At 39.1% G+C, this 22,447-nt stretch overlaps 1 protein-coding gene across 4 annotated transcripts in view; it reads right to left on the reverse strand.

The window, feature by feature from the left end:
- The window catches only part of L3mbtl3 (L3MBTL histone methyl-lysine binding protein 3), a 101,435-nt gene that overhangs the window by 7,324 nt on the left and 71,664 nt on the right, over positions 1–22,447 (reverse strand). For all 4 annotated transcript variants that reach the window (XM_070010934.1, XM_070010931.1, XM_070010933.1 and 1 more), the window contains 2 exons: positions 18,104–18,253; positions 5,645–5,724 (listed from right to left, as the gene is read on the reverse strand). In XM_070010934.1, coding sequence (XP_069867035.1) covers positions 5,645–5,724; positions 18,104–18,253 — 230 coding nt within the window. The remainder of the gene's footprint in view (positions 1–5,644; positions 5,725–18,103; positions 18,254–22,447) is intronic.

Below are 22,447 nucleotides of genomic sequence, written 5' to 3' on the forward strand. Positions count from 1 at the left end.
CATACTTGTTTGCCTGAGCTAGCCTTGAACAACAATCCTCCAATCTCTGCTATTAAGGTGCCACGATTAGGCATGGATCACCATCTAATAGCATTTTGTTTAAGTTGTATGAACAATAAATGTTTAGGTACAATCAGCATATTCAAAGCATTGAAGAATATGATGCAATTAACTTCTTTTTTTTTTTTGGGGGGGGTCTGGTTGTGGGGCCTGAACTCTGGGCCTGGGCACTGTCCCACAGCTCTTCAGCTCAAGGCTAGCGCTCTACCACTTGAGCCACAGCGCCACTTCCGGCTTTTTTCTTTTTGCTTATGTGGTGCTGAGGAATCGAACCCAGGGCCTCATGCATGCAAGGCAAGCGCTCTACCACTGAGCCGCCTTCCCAGCCCAGTGCAATTAACTTCTGAGAGACTTAAAAATTCAGGCATGAAAAATATGTGGAGATCATTTCACAGTTAATGATCAAAATCACAAAGCAACTGCTACAAAGTATGCCAGAAAAAAAAAAAGCCTTATTTTTTTCAACTGAGAGTGTGGCACAGTACAGAATACCATCCTATTGTTTTTATATATGAACCACTCATAAACAGAGAGAATGCTTACAGGAGAAAAAGCAAACTGTAACTTCCCCAGGAATATGAAAATTAAGTTTGAAGCCCAATTTATAGAATCCTTTGTGAATGAACCTTCTCACAATGGTGGGGATAAGCTTTTTATCCTTTCAGGTAGAAGGGATAAGGATAAAAATTTTTGTTCAGTAAAAGCCTCTGAAGGTGAAACTTAGTAAATGAATGGAACCAAGACAAAGACCTCACAATTACATCTACTGTACTGAATTAACTGCATACTTTTATTAGGCTTTTATTAGGGAGATTTTTCTTTTATTTCCCCCTTTTGTTGATGAGCTTCTCAGTAATCATCTAAAAAGAAAACATTCTAGAGAAACATCATTAAAAACACAGCTTTGATAACGCCCTGTCACCACTATCATAAAGCAGGCATAGGGAATTCTGCATTCACAGAGGTGTGATACAGTACAGTCCTACATCTGTAATGCTAGATAGTATAATGAAAAGGCACTGTTTGTGACTTGCTCACAGGATGGTATGACACAGCTCTATAAAAAATTTCTTTTTTTCTTTCTTTCTTTCTTTCTGTCTGTCTGTCTGTGCTGGTCCTTGGGCCTGAACTCAGGGTCTGGGTGCTGTCTCTGAGCTTTCTTTTTGCTCAAGACTAGAGCTATACCACTTCAGCCATATCCCTTCTTCCAGCTACACTGGTGTTAACTGTTGCAAATTAGTCTTATGGACTTTTCTTCCTGTTCCTCAGTTCTTCAGCTCAAGGCTAGTGCTCTACCAATTGAGCCACAGCACCATTTCTGGTTTTCTGGTGGTTTATTGGAGATAAGAGTCTCATAGACTTTCCTTTCTGAGCTGGCTTTGAACCTTAATCCTCAGATCTCAACTTCTTCAGTAGCTAGGATTACAGCTGTGAGCCACTGGTACCCGGCAGAACTGTACTTTCTTAAATAGGATTTCTTTCATTAGTGTTACAGATCTAACTTCTACTAGGCATGAACATTAGCTTAAAAAAAAAAAAGAGACAGTTTTAAAATACCAGGAAAACAGTCCCCCAAAAAACAAGAACAAACAAGCAAACACATATCACAACCACTGTATGCATACAATGATAACCGAATGAAGTAAGTAAGACTCATCCTAAAAGCATTTTACCCAAGCCATCAGGGTTGAATAGTGAGAGCTCCATAGGAGATTACTAAAACTTTGAAATACAGTCAAACATAGCATTGTAAAAAGTAAGGCTTCTCCACCAGCAGCACTGGTATCTTCCACTTTCCAAGTACACAAATACCACAATCTTATCTAAAGAATAAAAGGAAGGAGATAATCCACATCTTGTATATTAGCTGAAACTATCACAGTGTTCAGGCTAAGCTATTCTGTGGGAGGAAAAATAAATCAATTGTTTCAAGAGCTTAAACAAGATGGTCACTCATGGTCTCATTGAGTCTTACATCTCATTCACACTGAAAAGAAATTGAGAGTAACTGCTTCTCAAGCTTTGTTATGGTGTCCCCAATGGCAGCTCACCAAGCTAGCCTTGGAAGGGCTGCTCTGCCCCAGGAATGGGATTGTGAACAAACACTACAGAGCACTTAAAAAGCCCAGGAGTATGAGCCCAGAATGGAGCATATCCACCTGACCTTCAGCGTCCTGTCTAAAAAAAATTCAAGTCAGGACCCAAATAGGAGCAATAAACATTAAGTGTTCTTCACAAAAGACAGAGAACTTTGCTTGACTCAAAAATAACCAAACATAAATAATCACCACAGGGCCTCTGATTGAGAAAAATGAAAGTTCTATAAAACATCAGAAGAAGCACATTGATTTATGGACAGGAGTTGTTTTATGATTTCAGTATGCCATGGGGGACAGAAACTCTGCACAATAAAAAGCAAAACAGGATATGAAAAGGAACAAACCAATGTAGAAAATTAGACAAAAATAAAACACAATGCTTCTAAACTCTATGTTAAAGGCAGCAATAAGAAGTAATTGGAGAAACATGTATAGAACATGAAAAATGAATTAGATGTAAAAATACTAGAAATATTTCCATACTGGTCGAGAAGAGTTACTTCCCCATCTACAGCTGCAGCTGGCCCCTTCTGGGGCTTCCTTAAGATCTAGCCTCTCAGGAAAAGTCCTGGCACAGCGGCCTGTCTGTAGGCCCTGTACCAGTGCAACACCACTGTTTGCTTAACCATTCCATGCAATGTGAGCTCTCAAACGAAGCTGTCAACCCTTGGCTCCACTCCAAGAAAAACATATTTCCAGTCAAGAAAGAGGCAAATGGGGCAGAAATAATAAGCCTAACTATAACTGAAGGAAGTTAGGTCTTGTTTTTTTTTTTAAGATCTAAAACAGACATGAGTTAAAAAAAAAAAAATCAAGCCTGCTCATTAAACCCCAGGCCAAAAAAAAAAAAAAAAAGGAAGAAAGAAAAAGAAAAAGAAGACTGAATTTAAGAGTCAGGTCCATTTTTTCAAAACCTTAAAGACTGAACTTGACTTAGGCTGGCCTAACAATCCCACAAGCATGAAATGATATTTTGGTTAGTCTCTTTCCTATTTGATTTTTCTTCAAGGAAAAAAAGCAAAAGTTCTTGCAGGGTAGAGTGGATGCTGTGACAGGGACTCAGGTCACTCTTCAGAACTGAGGCGTTCGTTCTGCCTGTTGAGTGCCAATGACGCAAGGCAGTATCCCTCCGCAGGAAGGCCTTGCTCACCGAGGACGCTTCCCCTTCCCAGCCGGCACCTGAGGATCAGTCAGCTCTAAGACATAAAGATGTCGTTTTCTCGCTCAAATCTGGGATAGTCCCAAAGCACAGCACTGGCTTTATAAGGCCTCTGGTGTAACTTTATCACAACTCAGCTTCTCACCATCCAGTCTAGGTCCTGCCACTTTTCTACTACTCACCAACCAGTGCTCCTCCCACAGCTCAACAGGCTCCGCCTGAGCCTCCAGATATCCCAATCTATGACTTCAGGTTGTGGCTCAAGAACTGATAAGCTAGGAGCCAACCACTGCCTAGGACCTGGGACATCTCTGATGTCCAGGTTGGAGAAGGAAGGTCCCTGGCTTCAGGGTAAGATGGCCAATAAACTACTGAATGGGAAGATGAGAAAGTAAAAGATACATCTCTCCTGTTCCAAATGATTCTGGGAGAAGAAACAATTATTGAAAAGAGATGATCAAAGTCTAAATCAAAGAAAGATGTTAAGTAAAAACCAGCTTTAAGAAATAACAAGATTTCTATAAATCTATTATTATATAAATGGAAAAATAAATGAGATAATAAAAAAAAAGAAAAAAGAAATAACAAGATTTCATTACAGATAAATTTAATTCTTTGGGATAGCTTTATTCAAATTGTTTCAAAAATATGAAAAAGAAGTAATGTTACCAAACTCACTTAGGAAGCTAAAGGTGGAGTGATAGGAAAGGAGAAAATTAAACGACAATCTGATATAAGAACAACTGAGTTAAATTCACAAAACAACGTATCATGTCCAATATAAGACTCCTTTCCATCAATAAAGGGTAAGAAACTATACTTATTAAATAACCATAGGTTTTACTTTGAAAACTTAACTGAAAACTGTGTATGCATTCCACCTCTTTCATTGCACACAAAACAAAATAAATAAGAAAAATAAGAAAAAAATAAAAACTACCAAAAAAGGGAGCGTACTGTGACTATCAAATATTAAAAAACTTAAATTCTCATTAAATGGATCATGTTCAGAAAAATGATCAAAATTAGTTCTGCAAATAAAAACTTAAGTAGACCACCAAATTAACAATTAATACTACTTAAAAAGTTTTGAGATGGGTAAAACATCAGGAGGAGGAAGTGAGGACAGACAGACGGTGAATGAGAATGAATATGGTTGATGTAGGTTTTTGTATGCATGAAAAACGAACATCAAACCTGTAGAAATTGTTTGAAAAGGGGGAAGTATGGGGAGTTAATAAAGGTGGTGAGGGTGATCCTACTATACTGCATACACATGGCAGATGTCACAATATAACTGTCCTAATACAACTAATATATGCTAAAAAGAAAAGTTCAGAGCCTAGAAAATCCTATTTTGAATCTACATAAGCCTTCTATCACCTATTCCACAATACTATCACAGTAATCAATGACAAGGAATTGTAAGTATAATCACTGATACAGTCAGCCCTAAAGAGCAAACTGAGGCACAGCCACACAATTAGACTGTGGTGATATATTAAATACCAGAAACATGCTGATGGCAGCATAGAACACAGCTTTCAATTTAATCGTTAACTGCTGCTTTATGACAATCAGATATGGAAACCAAACCAGCACTTATGGAATAAATCCTAGCAGGCAAACAGTCATTAGGTGCCATTCTTGAATCTTATAATCTAGAGGATAAAATGCACATGACTAAGTGTCCAAGAACAATCATTAACCAGGCTGGCATTTTCTTATAGAAATAAATAATAATTATACAGTTATATATGAGCTACAAGTATAACCTATACTATAACTAATAGCCATTATGACTTCACTGCTTAATTAAATCATTAACCAGACTGTTAAGACAAATTACTTTCTCTGGTACATCTTAAAACCTTTGTTCAAGTGATTTTCTTTTCGTTTTGTGGTCTTTCCCTAAGACCATATTCTATTTGGATTTCAGAATACATTCTGAACTGAGTTTTAAGGATATGAAGTAAACATCATCAATAACACAAAAGTAGAAGTATCACAAGACCCAAAGAGAATGCCTTCCTGAATTTCATACTCAATGCTGTACCGATATGTGAAGGTCACAGGTGAAGCTATGGCATTATGAATTCCATGCTATATTTAACCTGAACAATAAACTTCTATTGCCTACAAGTAAAAATAAAGCAACCAAATGAAGTGTGGTTGAGGTTTATCTGCAACATGTAGCTGCTATATTTACTCATTTACCTATTTTGTGCTGTCTGGTACCAACAAGCTACCTCCCAGCCTGTAATTAAGTTCTGATTACTGAATACTAACAGTTATAACCATCAATATAGGAGATTACTATAGATACCTTTGGCTTCATGTGATGGCCTCACTTCACTTTCTTTTCTTTCTTCGGAGTTTTCTTTGCCTTCATCAGCATGCTGATCTCTAAGGAAAACAGGTGTTTCAGTATTTTGTAAGAGAAGAATTTTTCCAAATGGCTCAGAAGTGCATCTTAACTTTTACTTAACAAACGGTGCTATAAAAATGTTAGGGAGGATATGGAGATCTACCACAGAGCAAGTAATACTAAAAACACTAAACATGCAGGAGGCTCTGGAAGGAAATGCATTAGTTAAAACTGTTACGCCAAAACTTTCCCCCTTTAAGTCAGGGGCACAAAATACATTTAAAATAGTGAGGACTGGGAGCTGGGAGCTCATTCCTGCAATCCTACTCCTCAGAAGGCTTAGAGCTGAGGGTTGTGGTTTGAAGCTAGCTTAGGCAGAAAAGTCTGTAAGACTCTTATCTTCAAAATTAACCACCAAAAAGCCAGAAGTAGAGCTGTGGCTCAAGTGGTAAAGTGCCAGCCTTGAGTAAAAAAGCCAAATGAGAGCATGAGACCCTAAGTTCAAGCACAAGTACTAGCACCAAAAATCAATATACAATAAAATAAGGAGTTAGGTACACACTGAGTTTTAATCTAAATTTTAAGGATGGGTTACAGAATTTCAACCTAATACATCCCATTCAAAGTAAATACATCTCAGGTTCAAAGTAAACGCCACTTTGCAATTTCCTTGACTCTCCAGGATATGGCTATCTTACCTTATCTGGTGATACACTTTACTGCTTTACAATACTTTGACCCAAACCATAAATTTAGTATCACATTTGAAGATCAGGGTAAATACATTTAAAATAAAATAGCCCAACAAAATGTAAAAGTGGGGATTCTATAGTTTTAGCTAGAAACTAATTTATTCTCTATCTAAGATTATGATAATGGAACACAATGTTACTAACACAGTAAACATGTGACACATATTCACTATTTTACAGGAAGATTATTTCCAAGAGTAAATGTAAAACTTCATTTGAACCTGAGTTCTCTGGCTTAATTACCAAACTAAAAATAACTTGTCACAGAGGCTGAAAACTACTCATGCTAATTGGAGAGCAGGGAAGACTTACTATGACTATGCAACAAAAAAATATTTTTCTAAGAAAAAGCTCTGAACTAAGATTTTAATGACTCCATTCCATTTAGACTCTCCCTAGCATGTTTAATTTAACATCAGGTCAAGTCAATGGATGGTGGTGCTCACTACATTGGAAGAAGAGAATGAAGTTACTAAGAATATCACTGATAATTGGACAAAAGATATTATCTGAGGTATTGATAGAAAATTTGTTCTTTGTAAAAACAATGCTGAAGTAATACTTAGTAATGGCAAAAAAAAAAAAAAACGTACTTCGTACTAAAATTAACTCATAAACTTCTAACCTTGTTTATATTAGCCTGGAAATAACATTGAGTCCACAATTACATTTCAGTAAGCAGTGTGGCCAAAAAAAAGTTAGTTGAGAGTGGCTATCTTAGTATTTGTCAGACAGAAGCATTTATTATAGTGGTTGAATTTTAAACTGGCATTTCCCATAGTCAGAGAGAGCAAATTCCCTAGAATTTGCTTTTCCTAGAAACTTTGATGGATGATCAAAAGCAAGACTAAAAACTAAAATCAGGTTTTCAACTTTTCATGATCAGGAATAACATACTGATAGTCAACAACTATCCTCCTATGGTTTTAGTAAAGAAATTTGGATCAAATAAAGATACAAAAATTTAACATGAGAAAAGTTCCTTCATATTCTTCCATGCAAACATAACACAAATTACTTCTTTCTTGAAAATAAGACAAGACATTTCTCAGGAATAAACAAAGATAGAAAAGAAAAAGTCATCTTCAACACCAAAAGCTTCTTTATGCTTAGATCTGCCAAAATCCACGCTAAAAGAAAAGTAAAATGGAAGCTATGTGCTCTTCTATTATTCACCTCTTCTTTACAAAAGCATGATCGGCTTTTACTTCCCCGGTTTTAAATCAGGATATTTCATTTAACTGGACCCGGGTAAACCTGGGAATATTACAAGCATGAATATTTATCTTTTCCAAACACAATTCAAACGAAAGACTCCACAGGACATGTTTATGGCCTGTTTTATTTCTGAGTAATTGATTCATAGAATTCTTTAAAATTAACTAAGTGACAAGATGTCCTGTGTTCCACACGCTGTTTCCTTTAACTAGAATGAGGCGGCAGAATGGGGTCAATCTGCAGTCTATTAAAACCAGCACTGTGAAACAGATGGGCCACCAGGCACACTGAAGCAAGCAGAATCCTAATCGAGCACATCCAGACGTGTGTGGAAGTGGCCAATCACAGGAAGAAAAGTCAGCATTCTTAGGCACATACCGCAAGCCAAAGGCTGGCTGAGTTCAGAATTACACAGCACTCCGTGGAGCACGGTTCTGCTATTATAACCACTCACACATAAAAAAGTCAAGATTCAGAAGGCAAATATAACTAACTAGGTCTTCCCAACACCCAAATGCATAATTAGATTCAATTACTCTTCAGTGTTTACACTTGTGTTTTTCCAAAGTGTATTATGTCTCTTTGTTTTATGAAGTGAAAGAGAACATGCCCTTGGGGCCAAAATCTTCTTTTCAAATTGTCCTTTGTCAATAAGGTCAGGAACAAAGAATCTGACTCCATATTCTAGCAGGTTAGAAATTTCATTACCCTAATTCTGGCTGAAGGAGTATTAGGAGAATTTCTCTATGCAAAAAACTGAAATCCTTGTTTCTGGATTTCAACTTCCTTGGCAAATTTACTTTAGCTAATCTTCCAGTTACACACAAAATATGATTATACTATGGAATATTATTATTATATGCTTTGGAGCTTAGGACAATATACACTCCTACGCCATTTTTTCCTAAAACTAGACAAGATTTATGCTATATTTTATTTTATTTATTTAGCCAGTCATTGGACTTGAACTCAGGGCCTAGCCACTGTTCCTGAGCTGCTTTTGCTCAAGGCAAGGGCTCTACCACTTGAGCTACAGCTCCCACTTCCTGCTTTTTCTACTGATGTAGCACTGAGGAATTGAACCCTGGGACTTCATGCATGCTAGAGAAGCACTCTACCACTGAGCCACATTCCCAGCCCTCTGCTGTATTTAAAATGTTACTATACTGTGTGACAGAAGCACTCTGACCTGCTCTCTAGGATGGACAGCTCTCTTTGTCATCACTTTCCCTGAGGTAGGGACAAGGACTGCTTGAGCCTGAATGTGAGACTTTCCATGGACAAAGCAGCCACAGTAGCCAGGTAATAGTGGTTTGTATGTGGTCCTTGGTGGCAGCAGACTTGGTTCAAATTTCAGCTTGCCACTTACAGTTTTACATGACCTTTAGCAGCATGACCTAACTTCCCTAGTTCTCCTCTAAAAATTGAGTGTAATCAAGACTCCCACAGCACTGTGAGAGTTGCATAAAATAACGCACAGGTGTTGAGCATGAATCTAGGAGTGTAGGCAGGAACAGGACACGTGGCAGTTATTACTATTTACTAGGTGCCTACAGCTACCTGTTTACCTATTTCCCATCCCTTCTCTCCCTTATCTTAAATTAAAAAAAAAAATTGTTTTTCCTTTTGACGGTACTGGCAGTTAAATTTAAGGCCTTTTTGTTTCTAGGCAAGCTTCCTACCACATAAATGACTCTCCCAGCCTTTTCCGTGTTAGTTAGATCTCAGACAAGTTTTCATGCCTTTTGCAATGGCAGGCCCTTGGACAACAGTCCACCTTCCTACACACATACAACATAGCTGGAGTCACAAATGTATACCACTAAGCCCGGTTTGTTGTTTTGAGATAGAGTCTTTTTCTCTGGCTGACCCTGAACCATGATTGTCCTATTTCCAGCTGTTTTATTTAAGTAAGCTATTTCCTTTCAAGTAATAGCACAACTTTTAGGTTAATAGTTCCTATAGTTACACTTTCCACGTTATGGCTAATTGTGCAATTTGTAACCATGAGAAGTTTGTACATGTAAAAAGTCGGCATAACAGAGCTCCTGTACCATCTAAATAAGGTGCCATGAGGGCTAAATGAGCAAAGGAAGGGAAAAGCACCCAGAAAAGTGCCCTGAACCTGGCAGTGTCTTTGGGGATTTTAGTGTTTCCAAGAACCAGTTTGACATTTTTTAACCTTAAACTGAAATATAATCATAGCAAAATCTTAAGTCAAGGAAATTCCTTTGGCTTCTAAGTAAGCCATGGAATCTACTCAGATGGAGAAGCACATGCAGCACAGGATAGAATGCTCTTTTTCTCTGTAATTACATGTCAGAGTGTAGATAGATGTCTTACTATCCTTTTCTAATTATGCCTCAGGTAAACAACAGAAAAACAAACAAGAGAAGAGCCAATGTCTAGAAACAAGACAGTGTGTGAATGCCCACACCTGCATTTCCTCAAGTTTGTTCATTTTTTTTATTTGAAAGCAATCCTTTACCAATTATGTCTCAACCAGGCCCAGGCTACTAAAAGTTATATATATATATATCCATCCTACAAAATTAAAAAAAAGTGAGGGGAGGGAGGGATGGGTGAGAATGTCGAATGGGGTGACACTGACCCAGATGCATTATATTCATAAACTGCTTTGGTAAATGGCAACTCCTTTGTACAACTACTTAAAGATAGTAAAATATATTGAAAATGTATTGAAAAATCCATTATTCTGCCTCAATTTCAGGATGCATTAATTCCAGACATGTGTCTAAATCAGATGAAAGGGACAGCTGACTATGAAGTGTAAGTGAAGCAGCTCAGCACCTAGAGTCACTGCGGGCTGGTGTCAGACACTGATGGTCCACAGCTCACACAGAAAAGCCCTATTCTGTGGCTTGGCTAGAATGTTTACATTCCAAATGTCCCCAAGAATACCCAAGAGTTAAAGGCTTGGTTGCTAGCCTGAGGTGCTCCTGGGGCCTGGTGGAAGCTTTAGGAAGTGGAGCTGGTCAAAGGAGTTAGCGTGTTTCCTTACTGGGGGCAGTAGGATACCAACCCATTCCTCCTTTTGTCTGTTGTCTGTTCACTCCTGCCAGGATGAACACACTGTGCTCAGAAGCAATGGGGCCAAGTGACTGAAGGCTTCATCCCTTTAAGTCTCTCAGGGACTTCTCAGGAGAATAAGATGCTAACTCCAGCCTCATCCTTCTCTTTCCAGGTGGACTACCCCCGTCACATGAAGGGCTGTCAAGGCTGAGGAGGACTTGCCCTCACTAACAAGTAGGGGACAATAATATTCAACATATAGATGTGAAAATGGATAACTAAGGGGTTAAGAAGGGAAGAATTATGAAAGGGGTGATATTGACCAAGATTCATTGTACTAGTAAATTAACATGTTGAACTGACATGTTGAACTAACATGTTGTACAAAGGGGTTCTAGTTACGTGAGTCAGGGAATGAGTACAATTCCTTCTGAACAGCATCATCTACTCCCTTGTTCTCTCCCGGTTTCCCTCTCCTGTCTCCCACCCCTGCAAGTTGTATAGTTCACTTCCAACAAGGTGTCTAGTGAGTATCACTGCTGAAATGATTCACCCTTTATCCCTCCGTGGAACACCTGTGATCAACTAAAGATAATACATTTTTAAAAGTAGGCTTTCCTGTTTTGAATGTCAAAAGGGTTATGTCTCTGCACACCCTCAATTTTATTTTTTTTAATTCCAGTGCAGAACACACTCATTAGGAAAACAGATCGGAGATGGAGACTCCCAGGAGGATCCAAGAGATACTAGCTGCCCCTAAAATGCCTATTACATATGAAATGCCTCAGAACCTGGAAGGTACCACCGTCAGGGAAATTCAGAAAAGAACTCTAAAGTAAAGAGTCTTGAAAGCTAAACTCTTTTTGAGGTTACACCATAGCAAGAGCTTTACTTATTAAGGATCTTTTCACAAACAGGATCCAGAAGAGACTCTTTGGTGATTTAAGAGGAAGACATTTTGATCAATAAACCTCTTAAAATATAACTGCAAGGAGAACATCAGCTAGTAAAGGGAAAAAAGGAATATAACGAGTAAATACAGTGGGTATCATCATGATACCGAGGGAAAAACTCTCCAGAAAAGCTCATTCAGCAACTAATTAAGCACTCTTCCTATGAGGAAGGTGAACTCTGGGAGAGAAAGATGGCGCTGCACAGGAAAGATGGAGCTGCACAGGAAAGATGGAGGCTGCGGTGCTTTCTGTTGTACAAAAGAGAACCGATGTTACCGTAAGTGGGAGAGTCCTCCTGCGCAGGAATTAGTGATACTCAAGGAGATAAAGTAAGACCCTGTTACAACACTATTCAACAACTTCCCAGGCATCTCACAACACTCATCTCTTTCCTGACACCTTCAATGGTTGCCTTGGTGTCACAGCAGTTGGCAGCCGAACTGTGAGTGCTTTAACTAAAAACTGAGTTTCTTTCTGGTGCACACAAACAGCTACACAGATTAGACTCAGATTTCCAAGAGTTGGAGTATTTCAAAACTCCCACAGCTCCTAATTTATACCTGGCAGCCCTTGGACACAAGAGAAGGAGCCTCTGCAAAGCCAGGGAAAGCCTAGCCTATGAAATAACTTTCTCCAGTCTTCTACTCCAACCCCTCAGGCCTGGAAAGCCTCCAGAGGCAAAGCCAGGTTCCCCAAGACAACTAATTAAGTCTTGCAATCTTTTAGAACTGTGGCTCTAAATTAATTTTGTTCTGCTTGGTGCAATACTTTGGCCAAGTAAAAAAAAAATATATATATATATTTTTTTATTTATTTACATATATATACATATATATGTGTATATATTTATATGGTAGTTCCGTATTTTATTTTAGCTCACTTTCCCATCTGTTTAATAGGGTACAGATGGGTTCTTGGTGTGACTGGCAAAATTGGATTTGCATGAAAAACATAAATCAGATTGATGGGAGCAATGAGATCTCCACATCTCTCAGTAGTGGGAACACTGAGAAGCCATTTTGATGGCTTACAACAAACTGCACTTCATTCGATTAGTTTATCAAAAAGCCTTACAAGGTAATACAATTACTTAGCAAGTATTTTAAAGATGCTTTATTGTATTTCTGTGGTTAGTTTAAGCAGAATTAAACAACATGGGAGCTTAAAACACTAAGTGATTTTTTTCTTTTCTTTTATTCTTTTTTCTTTTTTTGTCGGTAGTGGGGCTTGAACTCTGGGCCTGGGTGCTGTCCCTCAACTCTTCAGCTCAAGGCGAGCACTCTACCACTTGAGTCACAGCACCATTTCTGGTTTTCTGAGTGGAGATAAGAGTCTCTTGGCCTTTCCTGCTGGGGCTGACTTTGAATCATGATCCTAGGATCTCAGCCTCCTGAGTAGCTAGGATTACAGATGTGAGCCACTGGTGCCTGGCCTTTTTTTATCTTAGGTAGTAACAGGGTTTGAACTTGGGGCTTAGCACTTACTAAGCAGGAACTCTACTGCTGAATTGTGTCTCTAGTGCTTTTTTGCATTGGTTATGTTCTGAGACAGCCTTGCTTCCTGACCAGTTACACACTAGACTGAAATCCACTTATACTAGGCTTCCCAACCCACCCATGCTAGTACACTCTGTTTCTTCTACCCTGGAATCTCAGGGATTTTTTTTCTGCCCAAGGTGGCCTGGAACCACAATCTCCTCAATTGCAGACTTCATGTAGCTAAGATTTTGACAAGCATGCACCATCATGCCCGACTATTAGTTGAAAAGAGTTTCCAGAGCTTTTTCTTCCTTGGGTTAGCCTCAACTTCTGATCCTCCTGATCTCTGCCTCCCAAGTAGCTATGAACAAAAGGTGTGAATCGCTGCTGCTTCCAGGCATGTTAGGTGAGTTTTAATAGAGATAGCACCTAAATCAGAACACAAGTACAGCAGTTGTAGAACAGACTTCAGGAGAAGACGACTCCATAGACTGTGTAAGAGAGATGCCTGATGCTTCCACTCACATGGGTGTTTACAACCAAGAATCATTCCCAAAGCCCCAACACAGAGCTCACATGCATGCCACTTCCTCACTGGTATCTCTGGCAATGATGTCCCAAAGCCATGTTTCAAACAAGCATCACAAATATTTAGAATGCAACTCTAAGTTTGAAATGCACAGTTTTATAAAGACACACAGAAATACACATGTTCTTGTTATGGAGAAGCACAGTGGTTTGCTCTTACCCACTCAACAAGTAGCTAGAAAAACAGGTCTAAGTTTTTTCAGCACTTTAGAAAATTCCTGAAGGGGGAGCCGTGCAGATGTGGACCACAGCTTGTCAGTGAGAACACCCTGAATCCCAAGTACCAGAGTTCTAGGACACTGATCCTTGTGGCTCTCCACTTCTCTTTGGTCAGTGAGAGGCAGATATATGCCATAACTATGTTACTACTTTGGTAGTATCTTTATCTATGGAGGCCAGGACGGTAAACAACAGGTTAAGGAAACATCACCCAACTTTATAAAAGAGTGCAAATGTGTATTTGGATATTTTATCTCATGGCGTAGCAATCACTCCTTTGTAGGGTGACTTTTCAAAGGAAAATGTAAGAAGAGTTTTAAATGAAGAAGATTTGTGTTGCCTGTACAATCATCATGACTCCTTGGAAGACTGATGGCACCCTTGGTGCCTGTTGTGTGCCATGCTGAGGGGAAGCCAGAGGATTAGACAGGCCATGCCTCTGAAGCCATTAGCTTCACGAGGCCGATAACCAAGCAGAGAGCACTGACCGAGGAAGTATTTGCACAGCTTCAATAGCACAACTTCAGTATGTGCTATGAAACAAGTGATGGAGGACTCAATCTATAGTGTGGAGGCTCTCTAAGCTTTCTGAGGGAAGGGCAGTAAGTCTGCAACCTGAAAGATGAAAATCCAGCAGAGGTTCTATGAAGAGGGAAAGCGAGGTTTCAGCATCAGGCTGACTGAATCATATGGATATGAAAAGAGCCTAGTAGGCCTAAAGCTGGAGGGTTAAGCAGGAGCCAGACATTGAAGGATTTCTTTCTGTTAGTCACGGTAAGAAACTATGTTGAACATGAACTTTACAACAAAGGAGGGGCAACAATGCTCGATAGGAAATGTACTCATTACTTTACTTATGTAACTGTAACCCTTCAATACAGCATTTTTACAATAAAAAATATATATTTATAAAAAGTCTTAGTCCTCATCAAGGGAAGTTACCGGAAGTTTAAGCAGAGAGATACACTGGCAAATGAATTTTTAAAATGTGAACTCCAAGCTCTAGCCTAGAAGATTCTGGTGGTCTGAGACAGATTCCTAAGTCTGAGTTTTAAAGAGATTGTAAAGAATGGGATGTAAAACCAAGTTTGGGAATTATTACTACAGGATACAGGACATTACTTGTACACCTGTCTTGATTAGGTGTTTCTTAAAATGATGCTATGGTATGAGAAGGATATACATGTAGCTTGCCTTGTTTGTTTTTTGTATTTTTATTTTTTTCTTGGCTACATTCTATCAGATCCTGAATCAATAGCCACACCAGCATATCACTCCTTTAGGAGACCGTCTGGCATTTGAAACAGGTAAATGAATGATGGGATGGTACAGTTACCACTATCAATATTCTATCCATATTGCCAGTCACTGTTACCACTTCAGTCTACCTAATGCCCCCCCCGTCCTATGTGTACTGCCTTCCTGCAGGGTTTGAAGAAAACTGGTATGTGAATAGCTCAGCTTCTCATGCCCATGCTGGGCAGCTCTGAGATGTGTGGCTTACATAGAATCCCAGAGTGTCCCCAGTGGTTTTCTACATCTGATGTACAGAAGGTAACTGGTGTGACAACTAAGCTTCTTCTAGCTCCCGCCCTGCCTTTCATCTTTCCTCCCTCACTCCCTCACTTTAGCTTCCAAGCAAACCACCTTCAATCAAACCCTTGGTTCAGGGGTTGCTTCCTGCAGTGCAAAATGCATGGGGAACAGCACTCAAATTTTAACCCATTATTAAGGAAAATGAAAATAAAATTTCTAAGAACCTGAGTGAAAAAATTTCATTCAAACAACCAAATTATTATGAGAAAAGAAGAGCAACACAATGGCTCACTGTAAGAATCATGATACTTGAGTAATCCATTCAAAGTTTAACCTGGGAATTTTAATGAAATTGGCCAACCATTCCTTTGCTCTCAAGAAACAAAAGAAATACAGGTTGGGTATCTCTAAATGAAAAAAATTATAATGCAAACATGTTCCAAAGAGCAGAAACAGAGTGATGATTAGCATTTCTGATTAGAAATGGCTTGCTAATACCCACTCCCCACCACCAGCCACAAAAGATAAAACAAAAACTTAAGAAAAACCCAAGTCTGAATCACTTTTGCTTCCAAGCACTGTGGACAGATAACACTGAGCTTGTACTATGAAACAAGTAATAAATCTATATTACTTTGAATAATACGAATAAAAATATTATCATGTTAATTTATTATTTATGTACTATCCACTATTCTAAGAGCTCTCATTTACAATATTCATCTCATAAAGCCTCATAAACTGAGATACAAAGGAAAACATTGATTAATTCATCATAGGTCCATACTCAGAGAATGTGACACAAGGCGAAGTGTTAAAGTTGTCTAGGATAAAAATAAATAAACAAACAAACACCTAAGGAGTTTCAGTTAATCACAGACTTCTACCTCCAACATTTTAGCAGTTCTCATCAGTTCATCTGTAAGATTGTGAGAAAGCACTACTAACAGAAAAAGGATGCCTCCAACAATATTTTCCCAGGAAAATAATACTTCAGAAAAAGATGTGTATGAGAAACAAGAATTATCCTTGTATAAAACCTAGTTATAGCACCAGAAGCTGCTTAATAATGAATTTTCATATATCAGTGTTAATTTATTTTTAGAAAAGTTTTACTTTCCTGCCAGGAATAACTGAAGCTTTTAATAATATGAGGATTACTTACTACCCTCAGGTTTTAACGGACTAAACTTCTTTTAATTAAGCAGAAAGTTCATAAGCCTCCAAGTCATTTTTATTCTAACCTCTGGGCATAATGACTGTCCACTGATGGAACTGGAAATGAGAAGCAGAATTCTACATAACCAGCTGTTAAAATCTACCTGGCGACTCTTTCACATATTGAAATCATAGCTTTGTCACAGGTGAGGCAGAAAAGTGAGAGTTGAAAAGATGTAGTTAAAGCAAAAGTTTACAGTGTTCGGGGGCTGGGAAGGTGGCTCAGTGGTAGAGCGCTTGCCTTGCATGCATCGAGGCCCTGGTTCCAATTCCTCAGCACCACATAAGCAAAAAGAAAAAAGCCGGAAGTGGTGCTGTGGCTCAAGTGGTAGAGCGCTATCCTTGAGCTGAAGAGCTGAGGGACAGTGCCCAGGCCCAGAGTTCAGGGCCCACTACCGGACCCACCCCCCCCCAAAAAAAAAAGTTTACAGTGTTCAGTGTTAAATAGCAAGGCAAATTCCTAAGATGCTCTGCAGAGAAAACCTAGTCTTCTCCATACTATGACAAGTAGACTTCCTCCAAAGAGCCTCCAAGGACAGAGGCAGAGCACGTGACTCAGTCAGTGTCTTCACGAGTTAGATATGGACATCCCTAACCACTTTTGCCATAAATAAGACACAGTGATATTAAAATGCACATATTTAATAAACAAGGAAATACCAAGCCAGGCAGGTGATGGTGGCTCATGCCTGTAATCCTAGCTACTCAGGAGACTGAGATCTGAGGATTATGCTTCAAAGCCAGCCCAGGCAGGAAAGTTTGTGAGACTCCAAGTAACCCCCAGAAAACCAGAAGTAAAGCTGTGGTTCAAAGTGGTAGAGCATCAGCCTTGAGCAAAAAGAACTCAAGGACGGTGCCAAGGTCCTGAGTTCAAGCCCTATGACTGCCCCCCCCCCCAAAAAAAAAACAAGAAAAAAGAAAAAAAGAAAAGAAAAGAAACAAAAAAACAAAGATTACCAGTTACCATTACTACTAGTAACAGGTACAGGATTTTCCTGAGAAGGAAATGCATTGGGAAACAAGTGGAAGACCATTTCTTAACCTACTTAAGACAATGTTTCCAGCCTTGGGTTACACTTAAGTTTCAGTGAAATGGGATCTTACTGAACCAAACTCCTAGCCTCAAACAATCCCAAGCAGCTGGAATTACGTACGAAGTGTCCACTGCCCTTCCACGTGAAGCTTTGTAAGAAAACCACCAATATGATAAAAAAAAAAAAAAAAAAGACTCCAGTTTTTCAGGAAAAGATGAGGCAGGATAGAAGATGTGGAGCTTTCAAATTCTAATTGCTACCATCATCATCTCACTTCACATTCATTCAAGTGCATTTTCAGCAATCCGCAAGCAAACATCTCAGCGAGACGGACAGCCTCTTCAATCAGAGTGCTGCCAAACAATGCAAATATCATCGTTTTAATTACCTGATTTCAGGAGATGAGGAGCTTTCATTTGTGTCTGCTCTTTTAGTTCTTGGAAATGTTGGACCAGCTGGAGGTATCTGACCACTTAAGCGGTCTGGAAAAATGTGGTCTTTATTCAAGTTGATTTCTGAATAGGGACAGTTGGCAGCACTAACAGATTAAGAGAGAGAGAGAGAAAAGAGAACACTTCCATTAAACCATATTTACTTCTTGCAATTAAAATGACAGACTACAGAATATATAACTCCAAAATTGAACTGAACCCATTCTGATATGTTTATATATGTGTGTGTGTATGTATGATTAAACATCAAATATGAAATGTATGTTTAAAACATAATTTAAGTCTATTCTGATAGAAAATATGTGTTTGCACTAGATTTTAAAAAGTAACCTCCTATGATAATGGGAACTGATGATTATCTTTGAATTGTCCATGGATGGGTAGGACTTGTAGCAATCACTGGGAATAATCAGCCCAGGCCAGAAATGCTAAAACATAACAGGAAGGTTGGTGATAGAAATAGTAAAGAGAGAATGCTCTGATCAACAGAGCAGATCTGCTTCCTAAGATGACCATTCACCTTCTACTGCACATGCAGGTCAGTCATAGGCTATTTAACTTCCTTTTTAACAGCTACTGCCTTCCAATGAAAGAAAGGCCATCCACAGAATACTCCTGTCTCCAGAACTGCACCTATAGCTGATATCCAAGGAAAATATACATGGGATATAGTTCAACCTGCCCCTATGTGGAAAGGGACAGGGGCCAACTTGAATAATCCATGTAACTCATTTCCTTTCATCTGTGCTTACAGGACTGTAATTCAGATGATGAGACCTTTCTCTAAGAGGAAATTGAGAGTACTCGGTGTTAAGTTGGCAGTAGTAGCACATGTCTGGGTCTGAGCTTCAACATTCCAACTGGGCCACTGTGTCTAAGTCGTCTCATACTCAATATTTCTCAACATACTGTCTTGTCCTCTTAAACCTGGAAATGCTGTGGACCTTAGGTAAAGTATATTTGTTTCTTATGTGTTCCTTTGATTAGTGATACAATGTTGACAATCACCAAGGGAAAATTTTTGTTGTTGTTTTTTGTTGTTGTTGGTCATGGGACTTGAACTCTGGGCCTGGGCATTGTCCCTCAGTTCTTCAGCTCAAGACAAGTGCTCTACAACTTGAGCCACAGTGCCACTGCTGGTTAGTTGGAGGTAAGAGTCTCACAGACTTTCCTGCCTGGGCTGGCTTTAAGCCACAATCCTCAGATCTCAGCATCCTGAGTAGTTAGGATTACAGGCATGAGCCACCGGCACCAGGCTTATCAGATATCTTCTAAGCAAAAAATGTAACATTTATCTTCTTTTAAACTACATGTTACCATATATTTTTGTGTTTTAAGTAAGAGAAAAAGTAAGTAACATCTGATTATATGTTGCCATCAATATACATAATGTTGGTTAAACAATATCAAACAACCACTAAAAATTATGGAGCATTTGCTATACATTAAGCAGTGGGCTCACTGTTTGACACGTAATATTTCAGTCTTCCCAACTTCCATAAAGGCATTTTATGTGACAAACTACAGGTTAAAAGGGGAGATGGGCACTGTATAACCATATGCATAAGGAATCATGTAACTTCAAAATGTGATCAATGTCATGAACAAAGTAGGACAGTGAGAAGGACAGGATGCTTTGATGATGGGAAGGAAGGGCCTCCCTGGAGAAGGATTTGGGTAGAGTCCTGAAAATAAGGAAGATGGTGCTAAGCCCATCCTCATTCACATTTAGAAAATGAGAGGAAAGGCCTGGTATGAGATAGAAACAGCTTGGCTATGTGTGGGAACAAGATGAGCTCAGAAACTGGGGTAGGAAAAGTATCATGTAGGGCACAGTCAGGAGTTCTTATTTTTCACTTCAGCATCTATGTGAAGCCATCAGAAAGCTTGCATGTTAAAAGAATGAGAAGGTCTGTCTCCCAATGTAAACAGCCCACCCAGAATCAGCCCAACATGGTATAGTATAGGCCTGTCATCTCAGTACTCAAAAGGCTGACATATGACAATTGTGAATTCAAGGCCAGCATGGGCTATATATTGAGACCATCTCAAAAAAGGAGAAAGAGAGGTACAGACTAAAATATATGAAAAAGAATAAAAAGAAAAAAAATGAAGGCAATCATTGAGGATGCTTTGTGGAAAGATTTCTAAGGGATAGAATTGGTGCCTGGTAAGTATTTAATAGCGGAAGTAATGATGGTGACTTGGATGTGTTTGTTGAGAATGTGAATGAAAAATGTTTCTCTAGATCACCATGTATAAACTTGGTAGCTTAGAGAGAGGCAAAAAGCTGGCCAGAGGGGATTTATGGTATAAATATCATCTCCGTTTATGATAGCCCAACCAGAGAAGGATTTCAAATTCTCAACTTAAAATAGGGAAACCACTGCAACCCTAAAGAGTAAGTAAAAATACATTCCAAGGGAGAATGTAGTTTTATACTGTCTGCTCTGTCTGTCTGAATCCTGAGAAAAGCTATTCAGGTTTGCATGCCTCACAACCTCACACCTACAAAGGGTAGAAACAACAGCCAGCTAGCTCCTGAAGGGACTAGTGAGAAAAGGAGATACACAGTCCCCCAAAGTGTGCAGACCCCTGCAGCCTTGCTCTGTACTCAGCATTAGGCAAGCACAATGTCTGACATGGTTTTTTTTCACTTGCAAAATGAGGGTGAAAACAGCAGAAGTGATCGCATAATGAGCCTATTACCCAGGCTAAATGCTTTCCTTGCTTTGCCATATCGTAATTCTTGCAAATGGTGAAGTTCATTCTACAGATGGAGAAACTGAGGTATTAAGGGTGATTTGTAGAGTCACACAATTAGTCCTTGGCAAAATTTGTTTTTACTGCTACACAATCTGGGAAAACAGTAGCTTACAATATCAAAAAATTCCTTATTCAGCTGGGCATCAGTGGCTCACACCTGTATTTGGAGCTATTCAGGAGTCTGAGATCTGAGGGCCATGGTTTGAAGCCAGTCTGGGCAGGAAAGTGCGACTTTTATCTCCAATTAATCACCAAAAAGCTGGGAAGTGGAGTTGTGGTTCAAGTGGTAGAGCACTAGCCTTAAGCAAAAATGTTCAGGGACAGTGCCCAGGCCTGGAGTTCAAACCCAGTTATGGGCACAAAAAACAAACAAACAAACAAACAAACAAAAAAGGAAATTTCCTTATTCATAATCCAAGGCAATGGAAATGATCTGGATATCAACTACTAGAAAAGAGCTGAGAGCTGTTTCCTGTACCACACACGGTTTATGTGGGTTGTACATTATATTACGTGCCAAAAGCAGCTAGATGACTTAACCTCTTCATCCCATTCTTTCTATAATCAAAACTGACTATCACCAATTTTCCAGTGCAGGGAAGTGAATCTTGGTAGATCTTTGTAAAACAATGCTTACCAGATGCCTTTAAAGCAAGCCAACCTACAGGTACAGGGCAAGTGGTCACTATCTCATCCCTCTCCACGAAATACCCTTTAAGATAAGTAAAATCTACAAGAAATTCATTTTGGAGGTGTTAGGATGCCTCCAGTATCCATCATTACTTAAAAGAGCAGAGGAGATGTGGCTTGTATCACATTGGAAATGCTGATTATTTTGTTCAATACTTCTTCTAGTATGGAAGGTTATTAACATTTAAAACTGGATATGAATCATTTAAAAAAATGTTGCTGATGAAACATCTATGCAAAGGAGTGGGTTTTCATGTGCTAAGTTTCCAAGAAAGGCTTGATTTTTCACAGTATGTGTATATTCTATGATGTGTGTATACACACACACTTTTGCAATTCTTCAGAGAGCAGAGGGTTAGCTATAGATAGGACTACATTTTCTTTTATCAGGTTGTACCCTGTTCCATTAACAAATTCTTCAATATTAGCCATTTAGAGTATCACTTGCCTCATTATTCCCTCTCAGGAGGCTGTTTTATCTAGGAAACACTGGTTAAAATCATGAGATGATAAAAGGACAATTTTATCCATGGCTCTCTACTGCCACTTAAAAAAAAAAACCTTCTGACTGTAAATATATTTTCTTATGCAATCAGGGAACACCTCCAGTTTTGTTGTTCACGTAGCCAATCTCATGCTCAGTCTTGACAAAAACAAAAGACAGGCTCTATCAGGCAACCTTGTTCTGTAGAAGAGTTTCCACAGCTACCGGGCCATTCAGAGCTCGGCCGCATCCTGCCTCTGCCAATGTAAGATCCCGGGCACTGACTCAGCCATCCAGACCTCTCTTCATCTGCAAACTGTGCTCAATTCTCAGACTGCTG

This window comes from Dipodomys merriami, unplaced genomic scaffold (genome assembly GCF_024711535.1).
Source record: "Dipodomys merriami isolate MVZ:Mamm:240054 unplaced genomic scaffold, mDipMer1.0.p SCAF_8, whole genome shotgun sequence".
NCBI lineage: Eukaryota > Metazoa > Chordata > Mammalia > Rodentia > Heteromyidae > Dipodomys > Dipodomys merriami.